Here is an 18910-nt window from a genome sequence, read left to right on the forward strand (position 1 = left end):
GGGGGGGAAATTGCTGTCCTTGAAGAAGGAGGCCATCTGGGATGTGATTTTTTGGAACTGGTCCTCCTGGGAGCAGATGCGGCGGAGTCGAAGGAATTGGGAGAATGGGATGGCGTTTTTACAGGGGGCAGGATGGGAGGAGGTGTAGTCCAGGTAGCTGTGGGAGTCGGTCGGTTTGTAGTAGATGTCCGTGTTGATTCGGTCGCCTGAGATAGAAATAGAAAGGTCGAGGAAGGGGAGGGAGGAATCTGAGACTGTCCAGGTGAATTTGAGGTCGGGGTGGAAGGTGTTGGTGAAGTGTTCCGTGTTGATTCGGTATTAATGTGAGACAACTTGTTAAATCCCTTCACTCATTCACTAATTATAATGTCTCTTTTTCTGTTTAGGTCATGATCCTGTTGTGTAATTTATATTTGTAATTGATATATTGATGTATACTGTGACTTACATATATAAGTATTTAATGGAATTTATTGTAAGTTTGGGTTTGGTAGTTGAAATGGTAACCTGTGAATTTTCTGTGTCTCGAGTTAATGATTAACTTGTAAGTATTTCTGCAGCCATGGTGATTTAAACTGTCTTTGAGGCCTAGCTTTAGTGTAAAAGTATATGTACCATGAATGGATTTTAAAATTTATCTTGGATTGTTTGGTGCCTCAGCAAAGTAAAGAATGGGGCTTCAGGTTTGCTAGATACTTCTGAACAATGACCACAGCAAAGAAAGGGAGATTTTTTTTGTCTTCACTTTTACTTTGAAATTTGGGCAATCCTATGATGTCCCGTGGTGGTGTATAGACTAGTGCGTCACAGAATGGATGGATATATAATGAATTAGGTTCCCTTAAGAGTGAAGTTAGTGTTGGCAAAAAACCACGAAGAACCAAAAAACCAAAAAACTTAAAGCTAAGTACATCTAAGATTGGGTGTAATTAAGCTCCAGGGAGAACCTATTTGCAGTTCTATGCTAAACAATGAAATCACAACTGACTTAAATCTATTGAGTGTTAGATATATGGACTTTGGCATGAATATTGTTAAGGGTGGTGTTTTTGGGTACAGTATTAGAGATGTGATTTTAAGTACTTTGGAAGCATGTTTTATTTCTTTTCAATTTATACAAGTGTCTTGAGATTAATGGGTACATACTTTTACCGAATTTAAATTTTTTTGTATTTGTATTATAATTAGATAATTGGTTTATTCTATTTTATCTTCAGTATTTTTAAAAATAAACTTCTGTTTTATTGTCAAAGCAAAGTCTGAACCAACGTGGTCTTGTGTTTCAGCAAAAGACAATTTGGAAAAAAAAACAAATAAATCAAACTATGATCTATCCAATCAGGTTCCCATCTGGGATTTGTCTTGTCCAGTTACAACATCAGTTGGGATCAAAACAAAATCTTTATACGATAGAATTAACATGGATATAAATAATGTATGATTGTGCAAAGACTGTTGTTTCACATTGAAACCATTTGAGATATTATTGATGATGATAATGCATAACTAATGCTACTTACCACTGTTGGTACCATCACTTGGTAAGGAAGATGGATTTTGCTTCCCACCACCCAGGCCTCCATAACTGTGGTAATTATAGCTCGTATTTCCATTGATATACATTAACTCCTGTGAGTAAGAAACTGTTGGGGCTGTATAAGTGACTTGAGCAGATTCTCTTGTCCACTGTTTTCCAAGTGCAACTGGCTCTTCCTGCAAAAATACAAAACAATTTCCTTATTGGAGTGCAAAGTTCATATATGAAAATTTTGTATGATAACAATAGAAGCAAAAGCAGCCTAAAGCTTTCATTCAAAATTAAAATAGTCCTGTTCTTAGTAAAAGCTCTGGAAGTACATCTTCTTTTGGAACCAAAACAAACTTTCCTAATATGGCTGAACAAAGACCAAAATTTTGCTCTCAGTTATGGAGTGAATGGCTTTCAACATTCATCTTACTATATACTTGCTGCAAACTTGTTTGCAGTGACATCCAACAATTTGCTTTCTGTTCCAATATTATACCCTCTACAGGGGATCTATGATGTTTGTGGACAGACCATGCAAGAGCAAAGATTTTCAACCAATCTGATTGCAGTATTACCACTGAACCCTGTCATATCCAAAACAGGAAGTAAAAACCCGGGACATGTGTATTACTTGTAAATGGTGTAAAGAAAGCAAAATAAATATTGTGAATTACAGATTTGATTAAAAGAAAGAGATAAATGTATCAAATATAAAAGAAAACATACAACATTAATTTTCTTATTTAGGAATAATAGTCCATACAAAGAGCTTTTGAATAGTAAATATCACTTCTCGTGTTGCTGAAAACTCACTTGCTCCCAAGTACACCAAAGTTTTGGGCCGTGGTAATACTTTGACTTAAGTTCTTAGTTCCTGAACGAGCCATGCTCCAAGGCCAGCAACAGCCACAACAATGATATCTACCCGGAAATGTACAAAATTAGCCAGTTTTGACGTGTTCACAAAAAGCCAGTGATTGTGCTGTGAGCCAACTTGATCAGCATCTCATGAACTCTTTTAAAGATTAATTCCCTCCACCACTGCTTCACAGTAGTAGCAGCAGGCATTATCCAAAAAATTACATCATAACAACCTGCATTGACAACAACTTTCAACATGGCCCTTCTACTCCACAAAGGCAAGGGAAGGAGACACATATCTTCATCACCCTCAAAGCCACAAATCACATTGATTTGGAATATTCCTTCATTATTGTTGGGTCAAGAATTTAAAACCTCTTTCCTAGCACCATTGAGTATCCCAAGACATAGACTTTTTCACATGATCAGCTAGTGATCAGTGATAAACCTGTATTGGAAAGCTTGGTGAGGGATGTGGCCAGTTCTGGAGCATAAGGATTCAATGCAACAGTCAAAAGGCTTTCAGGGCCCACAGTCTGTCCATCATCCAGTGCCTTCAGCTGCTGTGTGATATCATGTGGAGTAAGTTGAACTGGGTGAAGATTGACATCTTTGTCCTAATGAGGATGCTGAGATGGAAAATCCAGTTGGCACATTACTTTCAGTTTGCTTCAGTAAATTCTTCAGCCTTGTCTTTTGCAATGTTACATTGGTTTCCCTCATCATTGAGAATGAATGTATTTATAGAGTCATAGAGATATACAGCATGGAAACAGACCCTTCGGTTCAACTTGTCTATAATGAACAGATATCCGAAATAAATCTAGTCTCATTTGCCAGCATTTGGTTCTTATCGCTCTAAACTCTTCCTATTTATATACCCATCCAGGTGCCTTTTAAACATTGTATTTGTACCAGCCTCCACCACTTCCTCTGGCAACTCATTCCATCATGAAAAAGTGGCCGTTTAGATCCCTTCTAAATTTTTCCCCTCTCACCTTAAACTTATGCCCTCTAGTTTGGGACTCCCTCACCCCCAGTAAAAGAACTTGTCAATTTACCCTATCCATGTCCTTAATAATTTTAGAAACCTTTCTAAGATCACCCATCAGCCTCCAATGCTCCAGGGAAAATAGTCCCAGCCTACTCAGCCTCTCCATATAGCTCGAACCTTCCAACCCTGGCAACACCCTTGTAAATGTTTTCTGAACCCTTTTGAGTTTCACAACATCTCTTCAATAGTAGGGAAACCAGCATTGCACACAATATTCCAATACTGGCCTAACCAACGACAAAATGACTTCCCCACTCCTATACTCAATGCACTAACTCATAAAGGCAAGCATACCAAACACATTCTTTACTGTCCTATCTTCCTGTGATCCCAGTTTCAAGGAATGATGAATTTGTACTTCAAGGTCACTCTGTTCAGCAACACTCCCCAGAACCTTACCATTAAGTGTAGAAGTCATGGAATCTCTTTCAGAATAAGCATAATGGTAGTGGTAGAATGTGGGGATATGCCAGGCTGTTTGCTTACAGATTGTGGTTGAATGTAATTCTGCTATTGTTAATGGTCCATAGTGCTTTATGGGTGCAAGATCTGTTTAAACATCTCTCATTTCTCTTCTTAGGCTGTCCTCAAGATCAAGGATACCTTTCTTCCACTCTTGTGTGGTTAAAGGTGACTAAAAAGTCTAAAGCTATATCCACAAAGCCATCCACAGCCATCCTGCTGAACCAGGAGTTTGGGAATCTTTGGTTTTCACATGCCCCTTTCACTCTTTGTGGCCGGCCTCAATCCGGGCCTGTCAGGGAAGCTCAAGATGGTTGGTACTTCATAAATGCTTGTTCTTCTGTTTGACTGTTCTTGACTTAAATTTTCACAGGTCAGGTAGGAATATTGCACTTTTTCAGGGAATTTTAAAAGACTTCCTTGAAGAATGCTCTCACCCTTCATGGTAACTACTTATCAAGACAAAGTTCAGAGTATGTTTTGGAAGTCAGGCATGCAGACAGTATGGCCTGCCTAAGGCAACTGATTGACAGTAATCATTGGTTCAGTACTGGGGATGATGGCCTGACAGAGGACACTGATATTGAAATACATATCCAGGATTTCAGGATTTTATTACTAGCAATATTTCTCAAGAGGTTTAATGCGTTTGCTGTACATTGTTCAAGTCTCCGATGGATACAGGAGGAATGAAAACATTGTTGTCCTCCAGACCATGAGTTTGGTAATAGGCTTGATGACATTTTCATCAAACACTCTGTTCCTCAGACAAAGGCTGCAATGACACATTGGAGGCAACATTGAATTTCATCCTCAATGTTTGTCCTCACTGACAGGAGGCTCACAGGTTTTGGGAGTTGATCCACATAGTCCAGTGGCCTTGACAGTTGTGTGATGAGACCAAAATGTCCACCATTTCATGCACTATCCCTGTATCGTTGAAGTTTTTAATTTGTCAAACCTATGAATATTAATCTTTGATTAACTCAATGACTCCAGAGTTTTCTAAGTCAGGGAATTCCAATAATTCATGACTCTAGGCCTTACTGTGAGATTCTGTCCACTGATTGTAAGATTCCTCCACCCCAGAAATTTTTACTGCCATATTCAAATCCTCTTGTTATGAATACCATTTGCCTTGATTACTTGATGACCTGTGTGTTAGCTTTCAATGACTCATGAATAAGGAGACCCAGGCTTCTTTGACGCTCAACACTTCTCAGACTCTCACCATTTAAAAAATATCTATTTGTTTCTCCAACTAATCTCCAAGTACTCCACATTGTATTCCATCTGAATTACACACTTCGCTTCTTCAATTTCCCTTGAAGCACCTTTGCAACCTCCTCATAACATAGACTTCCACTTGGATTTCCACAAGGATGCCCGAAGGCATTGTACATTGGTTAGATCAAGTAGAGGGTATGATAATGGATGAATGGACTCTGCACAACAATCAATAGACAGGAGTGTTCCCTCCCTGCCGGAGAACACTTCAGTGGTCCAGGACATTTGACCTCGGACCTTCGGGTGACCATCCTCAGAAAGTGACCAAGCAGAGGCTGATAGCCAAGTTCTGTATCCATGGGGATGGCATTTTCATCAAAAATGTATGTATTTCAATATCAGTGTCCTCTGTCAGGCCATCATCCCCAGTACTGCACCAATGATTACTGTCAATCAGTTGCCTTAGGCAGGCCATACTGTCTGCATGCCTGACTTCCAAAACATACTCTGAACTTTGTCTTGATAAGTAGTTACCATGAAGGGTGAGAGCATTCTTCAACTGGAACCTTGGGTTCATGTCACACTACAGGTGACCCCACTGCAACACACACACACACACACACACACTCCTACAGACTCATTCACTCACGCAGATCCTCTCTCATACACAAGCTCTCTCTCATATGCTCACACATATACACCCACACATGCACCCTCTCAGACTTATACCCCTTTACACTCTCACTCACACACATGCACACACAGACACATAAGTCTGCAGGGTGAATTTGTACTTGCAGAATTACATTTCATTTTGCTCAAAAACTACATGAATCCATGTAAGATTCTGTAAATCCGTTTTTTAGAAATAGAATCAGTCTGAACGTTGGGGCACAGACAACCTCATACAGGGTACCTCCCACCTCCGATGTATTATCTGGGGTGACATTGTTCACCTGAGAATGTAACTTTTTAAAAAGTTTTGGGATTTACTTATGAAATAACTGAAACTAACATGGTCATTCTGAAAGATGAGAGACTTAACAAACAATCCAGGTCTTTTTCAATATATAATTTCAGTTGCATCACACTGTAAACCTTTGCTATAAATTCTGTGTCTTATGATCTTATATTCCACAACCACCTGATGAAGCAGCAGCGCTCCAAAAGCTGTTGGACTATAACCTGGTGATGTGTGATTTTTAACCATTTCCCTCGACAATCATTGGCATTATCATCAATGAATTCCTACCATCAACACTCTGGGCTTACTATTAACCAGAAACAGAATTGGATTAATGATTATAAATACTGTAACTACAAGAGCAGGTCAGAATCTGTGTATTTGGTGGTAAGCAATTCATCTTCTCATTCCTCTAATCTTGTCCATCATCTACATGTAACAAATCATGAGTGTGATGGGCTGTTCTCTATCTTCTCTGGATGAGTGTTGCTCCAACAATACTTAAGATCTACATCATTTAGGACAAAACAACCTTCTTGATAAGCACCTGAACATAACACCTATCACTAGAGAATAAGGACTGGGGAACCTAATGGTGCTAAAGGCCCATAAAATTCCTGGACATGATGGACTGCACCTAGGGATTTTGAAACAAGTGACTGCAGAGGGATGTACTGGTAGTAGTCTTGTCGCCTCAGAGAAACTTCAAAGGATTGGGAAACTGCCATTGTAATACTCGTATTCAAAAAGGGAAGGAAACAAACAACAGGTAACTAAGCCAATTAGCTAAATACTTGTCAATGGGAAAATACTGGAGTCTATTAAGAATTAAAGTATGTAATAGCACAGCATTTAGAAATACATCACACAGATTCAGCATGGCTTCATGAAAAGGAAATCATGCCTGACATATTCATAGAATTATTTTAGGAGGTAACAGGCAATAGTGATAAAGGAGAATAATTTACAATTATTTACAATATGTCGTTTATAGATTATATTTTTGTGCGATCTACAAAATTGACAAGAGTTCATTCACTTCCTGTATCTAAGTCAGTAATATATCATAAACATTTGTGACCCCAGCAATGGATCCCTCTAGCACTCCACTCGTTTCAGGTTGCCATCTTGAAAATGCCTCCCTGTTTCATCCTAACTTTCTGTCTTTTATTAATTAACTACACCTCTGTCAAATTAACATATTGCCACCAACACCCACCGACTCTTTTGAATTAGCCTAATATGCTATATCTTATCAAGCATCTTTTGGAAATCCAAAAATATTAAATCCACTGCTTCCCTTTTACAAAAATTCTATAGATTTGTCAGGCATGATTGCTCTTTCATGAAGCCATGCCAAAACTGAATGATCATATTATATATTTCTAAATATTCTTTATAAAGAATGTAATAACAGATGTATAAAGGAAGCCAAGTGGTGAGAGTAAATCAAAGAGTCAATAGAGAGATCTAGACAGACAGTTAGAATATTTTATGGGGAAATATGAGATTATACACTTTAGCAAGAATAATAGAGGAGCTAAATATTATTTAAATAAAGAAAGACTGCAGAAATCTACAGGACAGAGGGATTTGTGAGTCCTTATCCATGAATCACAAAAAAGCTTATATTCAAGTTCATATTGTATTAGGGAAGGCAAATGTAATGTTGGTCTTTATTACAAATGCAATGGAGTATAAAAATAGGGGAACTCTTACTAAAACTATATCAATCAGACCACAGCTGGAATACTCTGAACAATTTTAGCCCTCTGTCTAAAGACAGACATACCGGCATTGGAGGCAGGCAGAAAAGGGTCCTTTTTTTCATCCCAGGTATGAAGGGGTTTTCTTATAAGATGAGCTGAGTAGCTGGGCCCATACTTTTTGGAATTTAGAAGAATGAAAGGTGACTTTATTGAAATATTTAAGATTTTTAGGGGGCTTGATATGGGCAATGCTCCCTCTTGTGGGAGGGTAGGACCAGAGATCATAATCTCAGTAAGGGATTACTCAATGAGACAGAGATGAAAATAGGTTTCTCTTTTCTGAGGATAATGAATGGGTGGAATTCTTTACCATGAAGAGCTGTCAAAGCTGTGTCATTAAGGATATTTAGAGCTGAGGCATATTTGTAATGGTAATAGAATCAAGGATTACGGGAAAGAAACAGAAAAGTGGAGTTGAGGATTATGAGATCTGCCATGACCTGATTGAATAGGGGACAGACCTGATAGGTTGAAAGACTCACTCGTGCTGCTATGTCTTATGTCTTGTGATGCTGTATCTGCTGACCTTGTAGTTCTAGCTGGTAGAGGCCAAAACCTTTGGAAGGTGCTATTGAAAGAGCCTAGTCTACTGCATTGCATCTTGTACAACTTGGTGTCACTGTGTGTTGGCAGTGGAAGGAGAGAGTGAAATTAGCAGATGAGCTGCAGATCAAGCAAGTTACCTTGTCCTGGAAAATGTGTTTTGATCAGATTAGTTTCCCAGAAACAAAGAAAGTCTTTGATATTCAGAGTAAATAACATTTTGAAATTGAGCCACGTAGGAAGTGAAAATGTTTAAATTAGCTACAAATGAACCCTAAGTAGAAGAGAACATTTTGTATCATGCCTCAAAATGCTTTCGCAACAGCATTTGTATTACAGTAATCCAAAGTGTTGTTCAAAGTCTACAGTTGAGATTCACAAAACCTGCCTACATTTGGTTGCTGCCATGACAACTATCCAGAGGGAAAAGCCAGTTCAGCCACTAGTTTACATTTTTGAGACATAACTGCTTTGGCTGAGACCTAATAGACATATAAGATTTCTCTTTTGAAAAATATAAATTAGACATATATGAGCATATTCATCGATTCCAGGTAAAATGGTTTAGAATTACTGTATGGTGGAAAACTGATTTCAAAATATTTACCATGGTCAATTAATTAAAATTATATGTAGAAGTTTTTTCCTCAAGCATGAGATGCTATGGTTGCTTATGGGTAAGGAATGCAAATTCAAATGTAGAGTATTCCCAGGAAATCTTTTGTAAGCCGAAAATGGCATAATGCTAAGGTGCATGATTTACATGGGAAACATGTTGCCACTTTTCATAAAAGCGAAAATCCTCTTCGGATTTGCGAAAACAGGCACTAATGTAGGTCTTTCGTAAAGTGGCTTTAAAGCAAATGTTTGAAAAGCGGGGGATGCCCATAAGGGGAACAGCAGTAAAAGGTGGTAAAGTGGTAACTTTAACCCTCGCCTGTCAGTGGAAACCAAGATGCCAGGCAATTTTAAAAAAAGTCACACATGGAACTTGCCCACCTTCTCTTGATAAGGTCCACCACAGAAGGTTGGATAGCACAATTCAGCACACAGAATATGAAACAGCATACTGGCATGGATTAAGGATTTGGCTAACAGACTTAAAATAGATAATAGGAATAGGCTGTTATTTTCCAAGAAGAACCAGGAGAAACTGTTTAACAGCAGGGTCTTTATTAACGAGATGTTTTCTCCATTAAGGAGTTGTTTCCTACCCAAATTACATCATCGTTATGTCATATGACTGGACTCTTAAAGTGGCAGTCCACCATACTTACACAAATATACAAAATCCATTCCCTTTTACATCAGAGGCTCCTGCAATGAAAACATTCACAATATTTACAATCAAGTATACAACAGGCAACAGGTAACAGGTAAGATGTTGTGGAGGTCATCGATTCCTGTGTCTGTTTATTTTTCCTGTTGACATTAACCTCTGGTGGTTTAGGTGCAATGGGAACATACTCTATCATTGTCTTTTCCTGAATATTCAGACATTTACATAATGTCTTGGCATTATCCATTAAGATACCGTCTCCCTCAGATGTTCCAGTTATTGTTCTGTCCTCAGGTATATATTCAGATTCACTTGACATTTTTGGAAAATGCAGTATTTTCTTGCCATTTTATTATTGTTTAATGGGAAGGACTGAGTGCCACAATGTAACATGAAGATTTTAGAGCTACTTCCCATTAAAACAAAATGAATAACCCGACACTCATCCAGTTAAACATTACCTGTCAAATTTTCACCTATTCACCTAACTTATTCCTATTGATTTGTAAATTTCTTATTTATCATTTGTTCATTGCAACTTACTTTTCCAGCTATTTTAGTGTCATCTGCAAATTTTGTGATTGTGATCTGCTGGTTGAAGTCACACCTGGTGCAAAGGAAAGGTGATTGGGGCTGTTGCAGGCCAATTCTTTCTGTCCCAGGATATCTCTGCAGGAACACCTCAGCATAGTGTCTAAGATTCAACCATATTCAACTACTTCAACAATGACCGTCCTACTATCTAAAGTTCAGAGTTAAGATGTTAACTGATGGTCGCACAATATTTAGCACTATTCATAAATCCTCAGATACTGAAGCAATCTGTGTCCATTTACAGCAAGACCGCAACAACATTCAGGCTTGGATTGATAAGTGGCATGTAACTTTTGTGTCACATAACTGTCGTGCCCAACTTAAAAAAAAGTGAGAATCTAACCAGCTCCCCTTGATATTCAATGACATTCTCATTGTGAATTCACTACAATGTGGTGTTTTCATAAGGATATAAGAGTAAGTCATAGGCAAGGAATTCTGTGGCAAGGAACTCACCTCCTGACCCCAAATGTATCTACATCTCCAAGACACTGCAGTGTAATGGAGCAATCTTCACTTGTCTGAAAAATGCAGCTCCAAGAACATTCATGATGTTTGACACTATTCATGACAAAACAGCTGCTTGATTGGCAGTCTGTCCACCACTTTACCCTCAAACATTGATGCACAGCCAGCAGTATAGACTATCAATAAGACATGTTGCAGAGGCACTCCTAGGTATTTTCAAAAACACACACCTTATACTAACTGCAAGGACATGGGCTGAAGAGGAACATCGCCATCTTCATATTCCCCACCAAAGTCACACATCATCTTTCTTGGAACTATATTCCTTTGTCTTCACTTTCACTGGAATAAAACCTTGGAATTCCCATCTTAACAGCTTGTGGCTAGACATACATCACACAGATTGCAGTGGTTCAAGAATTTGGCAATCACAATCTTCTCAAGGGCAATAACTGTTGACTGAGTAAGCCATGCCCATATCCTCTAAAATGCAAAAACAAATTGAAAAGTGTTCCTGAACATTAATATACTTCATTCAATGAACATATTTTCAAAAGTCTAACATATACATTATTTTTTTTTCTTTATTTATTCACAGGTTGAGGGCATCATTGGCTAGGCAGCATTTATTGCCCTTCCCTAATTGAGTTAAGAGTCAACCACATTGATGTGAGTTTGGAGTCACATGTAGGCCAGGCCAGGTAAGGATAATAGTTTCCTTCCCTAAAGGACATTAGTGAACCAGATGGGATTTTCCAGTAATCGACTCAGGGTCATCATTAGATTCTTAATTCCAAATTATTGAATTCAAATTACACCATCTGCCGTGACAGGATTCAAACCTAGGTTCAGGAAACGTTATCTGGGTTTCTGAATGAACAGTCCTGCAATAATCCCACTAGGCCATTGCCTTCCCAGTGTGATATGTCACAGAGTGAATAATCATTTGTAATCCATTATTTCAATAATCATTTAAACTATATACATAATCTCATCAAGGAATATTATCAAAAGTCTCATAACCTAGGCTAAAATCTGTGCATATGGGTAGAATCTTATAAGAACCTGACAAACATGGACTCTGGTATGATGTGTGGCAGAATAACACAACAACTGCACTGAGGCCTATCTCAACGTTGAGATAATCTCAATTCATCTTTTATGCTTTTCACAAGTGTCGGGGTGAAATTCTCACAAAGCAGCAGTGAGATACGAACAGATAGACATTATTGCCTGTTAAATGTCTTGTTGATGCCACAAACAATTTCATTAATATTCAGACTCCCATCTTACCAAACTCATCAAAGCATACTAAATATCAGGTAAGCTTGACAGAGAAACCAAAGTGAGCACCTGGAAGATTCAGCTTACTCACGCTCTGAATAACCTCCATGGCTGCTTCATGGGCACCAGCCACGAACACCTCACATCCACAGACAGTGACACCTGAGAATCTAAGATTCACTTACAGCTCAGTTCTTGCTTTAATGCTGTGTCACAGGATGAACTGGCCATTTTCATGATAATGCCGCAGCAAGGATAATTTGTGCTCAGTGACATACACTTAGCTCATGTACACAGAATGGACCAGGCTGTATCTCTGGTCTCTTATCTCACAGTCAAAGCATTATCATTCTGAACCTACCTGGATGACCATGACATCAATGCCTTGGCTTGCCTTTTTGCACTTTACCCCCTGAGCTAGAGATAACAATCTCATATTGCTGCTGGCTTGCCTTGCTGTTTAGAGCTGACACAAAAGCAAGAATCTTGTCAGTGTTGTCAGTGGTCCTTAATGAAGTCAAGCCTTTGTTCAGGAGGTTCTGGTAAAATAAGTCCAGGAGTTGGTCGTCTAGATCAGAGTCAGAATCCTCTCCAAAAAAAGGGTGAGGAGCCGAATGACAGACCGCACACTACCCATATTGACTCTTTGAGCCCTACTGTGAACTATTTTTTTTCTCCTGGAATGAGAGAGAGGCAGGTAATGACAGGAGATAAAAGTGGTGGCATAGCTATTACTTTTGGTAAATGTTGGGACATATCCTGAGTGAATGATTAGGCAACACAGAGGACATGTAAGGTTAATGTTGTTGGGGATTGAGGTAGGTGAGGGAGACTAAGGGAAAATGTTGCAAGCAATAGTGAGACTGGTAGAGTGTCAGCCTTGGGATGTAGGGACAGAACATTGCTACAGTGAGTGTGAGGTATCGGGGAAAAGATGGCAGATCTTAACCTGGCAGCGTGACAATGGATATTGACCATCTTCCTATATCACTGGTCATTTTGCCAAACAGCTGAGACTGCACTAACTCAGATTGCAACCTCAGAAAAGGCTGACACAATCTGATGTGTGGCCCCTCTGATTGTTGTGGGGCAGGAGGTTCTGTATCAGCCCTACAGCCTGCGAGGGGCTCAAAGACCTGAAACACAAAGTAAGGCTCTGAATTCCCCAATTTGCCATATCTGAGGTAAATGTGAGGAACAATGAAGGGCAGCTCAGAACTGATAGTGCCTGTCCAGGTGCATAACAGGCTTTAAAAGTGATACAGTTGCCATGGATGCTGGTGAGTTCTGGGATATATGTGGAGTGACGAGTTGTCCCCAGAAGGACATGTGGCAAGATGGGGTGGAAATTAGAAATGAGAGACATCATAGGACATAGTTGATAATTAATGAGGCAACTTTGGTGAGAAAGGGTGTGAGAAGTTGCTAGGCTGGATAGGGCTATATATGTGCTGGTCATGCAACTCAGAAACTTTAAAAAAATACTTTCAATTACCACCATCTACTATAATCATCAGCGACTTGAAGAGTTCTCATGACACTGAATTACATCCAAAAATATGAAATATCTCTGCTCCCAGATGTCAAACTGTTAAGTGTATACATATTTATGTTTTTAATACTATAAATGATTCTGTAAGGATCACACTTAATTTCACATTTTAGTACAACACTTCAGACATCACACATCAGATATCAAACTTTTGCACACCTTCTGACTTACTGTCCCAACAAACAGCCCCAGGGCAGGAACAACATGGATTACAGTTCTCTCCATTTCTATTCAATATATAGTCCCAGAATTGTTATGCAAATTAGTTTGCATGCATACATAAAAATAAAACAAAAAAAAAATAAAAATAGATGACAATGAATATAAATTCTTTGTTACATTTCAGCATTCAGATGTTTTCCTTTTATACTGTGCATGGTGTGTAATCAATATAAAACTGACAATTTTTTAACTGATATTATAGGAATGGCATATGGATGTTAGTCTATTTTTGTGAAGTGCTTTGAAAATTAAGTAGGTCAGTCTTTCTGGAAACATGATTTTAAAGCCACTAAGAGCCTCCTGGAATGTTAATGGAAGTTTGAAGGGAGACTTGATTATGGTTAGAAGCAAATATAGTCTCTCCTAGAAAAAGGAGCTTGTTTAAAGCAGTTAAGGAATAAGTTACTTTAGTGAAAGCCTGTAGTTTGGTTACAACATTGCAGGCTATTAAAAGGCTGAGCAAGTCTGTGCTCTTCTTTTGAGTGGTCAAGGGAAAAGACCTTACAGCTGACAGGGCTGTAACCGAAAAGAAGCAGCTCGGTCAAGCCTGTGGATTAGGCAGAGAAGGAATTTCTCTGGATTTTTGAGTAATTATAATATGATGGTGTTGGGGAGTAGATGGATTTGAAATCTTTCAACCTGTATTAAATGTAGGTAGCATGGTTTATTTTATTTTTATTTATTTTGTTTAAAAAACTTACTCTGTGTCTTGTTGTTAAAATCAAGTTTGCAGTCTTATCTGCTTATGTTTCAGTGAAAGGCCATCACATGAAGTTAAAAGAAAACAAATTATGATGTATCAAACCATAGTTCTGATGTGTCTAGTAATAATATCAGCTAAAACAATTTTTTCATGGGATGTGGGCATTATTGTCTGAGCCAACATTTATTATCCATCCCCAGTTGTCCTTGAGGAAGTGATGGTGAGCTGCTTTCATGATCCCCTACAGACCATGTGGCATAGATGCAAACACAGTACTGTTGAGAAGGAATTCTAGGAATTTGACCCAGAAGCAGACAATAATGATATATTTCCATGACAGGATGGTATGAAGCTTGAAGGGGAACTTACAAGTGGTGTTATTCCCTTGCGTATCTTGTTTTCACATATGGTAGAGGTTGCAGGGTTTGGAGTATGCTGTCTATTCATCATCTACAAGGCACAAGTTAGGAGTGTGATGGAGTACTCCCCACGTGCCTGGATGAATGCAGCTGCATCAACATTCAAGAAGCTTGACACCATCCAGGAGAAAGCAGCCTGTCTGATTGGGACCATATCCACTCATTTTACCACCAACGCTCAGTAGCAGCAGTGTTACTACTATCTACAAGATGCACTGCGGAAATTCACCAAAGATCCTTGGACAAGACCTTCCAAATCCATGACCACTTCCATCTCAAAGGACAAGGGCAGCAGTTATGGGAAAACCATCACCAAATGGTGTTCCTGCAAGTTCCCCTCTAAGCCATTCACCATCTGACTTGGAAATATATCACTGTTCCTTCACTGTCGCTGGATCAACATCCTGAAATTATCTCCCTAAGGGTATTGTGTGTCCACCTATGTACATGGACTATAGTGGTTCAAGAAGGCAGTTTACCACCACTGGACACAGGCAATGAATGCTGGCCAGCCAGCAATGCCCACATCCTACAAGTTAATTAAAAAACCACCAATAATTTTTCATTCCCTCAGTAATCAAGAATCTATTCACCACTATCTTAAAAAGATTAAAATATGTTGCATCCACTGCCTTTGAGGAAGAGTCACAATCCTCTGAAAGAAGTCGTTTCCTCACCTCTGACGTAAATAGCAATCAATTATTTTTAAATTACAAACCTTACATCTAGATTGTCCTTCCAGAGAAAATATCTTTTCAATAATCTATTCAGTCAAGTCTACTCAGTATCTTACATATTTCAATTAAATTACCTCTGACTCTTTTAAACTCCAGAGAATACAGGCCTAGCTTGTCTAGCCTTTCCTCGTAAGTCAATTCACACATTCCAGGTTTTAGTCCAATAAACTTGCTCTAAACTGCTTTTAACACGTTAACATTCTTCCGTAAGTACGGTGACACGTACTCCAGTTACAGTCTCACCCAATGCCCTGTATAACTGACGCATAACCTCCTTACTCTTGCATTCAATTTTCCTCACAGTAAAACATAATATTCTATTAGTTTTCCTAATTATTTGCTGCACCTGCATGTTAACCTTCAGCGATTCATGTACTAGGACACTCAGATCTCTCTGTGTCTTAGAGCTTTGCCACATCTCTTTATATAAAATGTTTATATTTTATTCTTTCTGCCAAAATGGGCAATTCCCCACTTTCCTAAATTATATGCCATTTGCCAGATCTTTGCTCCAGCACAGTCCCCAGTGGCTTACGAAAGAGAACCTTTGTTCCTACTCTCTGCTTCCTGTCAGACAGCTAATCTTTCCTCCATGTCAATATTTTACTCCAAAATACCATGAGTTTTATTTTCCGCAATAACCTTTGATCTAATCAAAAGTTGTAGAGTATCTTCAATGGGTACACACTGCTACCACTACGAGTCATCAGTAGAGGGAGTGGACGTTTAAAGTGGGCTTGAGTATAATTGGTGTTCAACTCTTGCGAGTGGAGATTATTCTTCACACAGTGGACTTGTGCCTTCTAGACATTAGGATAGTTTTGGGAAGTCACTACATGGAGAATATTTGCTGCAGAATTCCCAACCTCTGACCTGATTTACTTTATTTTTCAATAGGATATGGTCATCAGTAGCAAGGCCAGCATTTGTTGTTCATCCCTAATTGCCCTTGAACTGACTGGTTTCCTAGACTATTTAAATATTATTTAAGAGTCAATAACATTGCTTTGAGTCTGGAATCACATGCAGACCAAACAAGATAAGGATGGTAGATTATCTTCCCCAAAGAACCAGATGGATTGTGACAGCAATGAATGGTAAGTTTCATAGTCACCATTATTTATACCTTCTTTCTCTTACAGCCACAGTATTTATCTGGATGGTCCAATTCAGTTTCCTCTGGTAACACCCAGGGTGTTAATGTTGGGGTATTCCGCAATGTGATGTCATTGAATTTTAAAGGGAGATCATTGGATTCTCTATTTTTGGCAAAAGTCATTGCCTGAGAGTTTCAATAAGCCTGAGTGTTATTCAGATTTCCCTGCTTATGGACACAGGCTATTTCAGAATCTAAGGAATTGTAAATGCTGATGAACATTATGCAGTCACCAATGAACATTCATGCTTTTGACACATATGATAGAGGAAACATTTCATTAAGCAGCTGAAAATGGTTTAGCCTATTTTACCTTGAGTAACTCCTGCATTGATATTTAGGGATTGAAATGATTAATCCCTAACAATCACAACCAGCTGATCTTGGTTGAGTGCATTCATCTTTATAAAAGGCTGATGAAGCAACAGGTACTAAGGCATGGCAGTAGTATGCCTTATATACATTCAGCCTTATACTACAATCAGATAGATGAGGTGACAGTACGAACTTAACATTCCGCCTCCCTCCACCTCAAAAATCACAATTCACTGCCATCCTTCCCTTCCTCTCTTGAAGGACAGTTGGCATACAATAGGAAGATCAGAATAATACTAAAAAGATCCGAGTACAACAACATCTCTTGAAATTTAAAGAAGAGATCATTCTTCACATCATGCTGCTGGCTGCGGCAGTCCTCATGTTGTCTAATGACTTTCAAAACATTCAGTCAGGTTCCCTTGCATTTCCTGTCCCTTTCCAAATTGTAGTTCATCCTCACCCTGGCATATGACATAATAAGCGTGCTTCAGAGAGTGTGATCATGGACTTGTTTGCTCTCTCTATCCACTGGCTTATCACAACCATTCCTTTCTGATTTCCTGTTTTCAGACCCCCAAGCATGCCCAGACATTGCTGCATCAGGAAGGGGAACAGAGAGCAATATCAATGATGAACAGGCTCTATCACCTCATCGAACATTCACAGGCACCAGTTCAAATACTGCCATTGCACTTTACACAGAGGTTAGTGTAAAGTCGAGAACAGAACTTGCTAAGATTGTAAGCACAAATGAGTAGCATCTGGCCAGAGGTTTAGGTAGTTAATTTGCTAGCTCAATAGAGAACTCGGGCATAGGTGAATTCTGCCAAGGAACTTAGGTGCACACCTCAAAAGGGGTGCTCAAGAGGATGCTTACCAAGATGTTGCATGTTTTAGCTTTCCTCCAACCTCTTATCACTGTTGAGAAGCATGAAAAGAGTGGGAATCCACGCTAACAGATAATCATACAGAGGTTTCTGTCCTGTGTAGCCTCTGCTCCATCACCCTGCCATGATGTAGATCCAGAGTCCCTGTACCAAGTGTGGCTAGATCAACAAATCTGCTCTCCATGGTGAGGATGCAGAAATACTCTCTGTCACAGCAAGGAATCCACCAAAACACTTCCAAAACCATTCTACTGTGTTTTCAGAAACTTTGTGATAACAGGTAGCACTTGCTGGTGCCCCTTTAAATAATATTAGTGCTGAGCCTCAATTTCAGATGTATGCTTTATCTTTGGTGAGTGTCAAGCAAACTAGTTAAATGAACCCAGGTGGCCCAAATTTGGAAAATGGATGTAACAGCAGCCAGTAAGGCCACCTAACTCCATGACTGAACCTTTTGAGAAGCTTATAATGCATGCTGGGTATGCCTATGTGACACCCTCCTCAACTGCTTCAAAGGCTCCACTGAAAACAGCTGGCAGTTGAATGTACTCCTCCAGGAGAACTGTGAGTGACTGTACACAGCCTCTACTGGTGCTGGACACCTCAATACTGATCCCATCATGTTTAAGTTGAGCATTGATAATTCATCTTAAGGACAATGAAATGGTTTTATAACAGTCAATGCATGCTTACAATGTTTCCATAGTATCGAAACTGATCTTTTTAATAATTGAAATTTAGGAAGAACGAGACTTTACAGCATGATTTATCAATTGGAACAGACTGACGAAGTTTGGTGACACACAATTTGCATCCACTTACATTAATAAATACTGACCCTGACCTTAATTTCTGAGTTATTCTAATGAGAAATTTAGAGTAA

General features: G+C 39.0%; 1 protein-coding gene across 3 annotated transcripts in view; it reads right to left on the bottom strand.

The window, feature by feature from the left end:
• Positions 1–18910, bottom strand: part of LOC122549071 (nucleolar protein 4-like) — a 348158-nt gene that overhangs the window by 3632 nt on the left and 325616 nt on the right. For all 3 annotated transcript variants that reach the window (XM_043688281.1, XM_043688282.1, XM_043688280.1), the window contains one exon: positions 1521–1713. In XM_043688281.1, coding sequence (XP_043544216.1) covers positions 1521–1713 — 193 coding nt within the window. The remainder of the gene's footprint in view (positions 1–1520; positions 1714–18910) is intronic.

Source organism: Chiloscyllium plagiosum, chromosome 4 (genome assembly GCF_004010195.1).
Source record: "Chiloscyllium plagiosum isolate BGI_BamShark_2017 chromosome 4, ASM401019v2, whole genome shotgun sequence".
NCBI classification, from domain to species: domain Eukaryota; kingdom Metazoa; phylum Chordata; class Chondrichthyes; order Orectolobiformes; family Hemiscylliidae; genus Chiloscyllium; species Chiloscyllium plagiosum.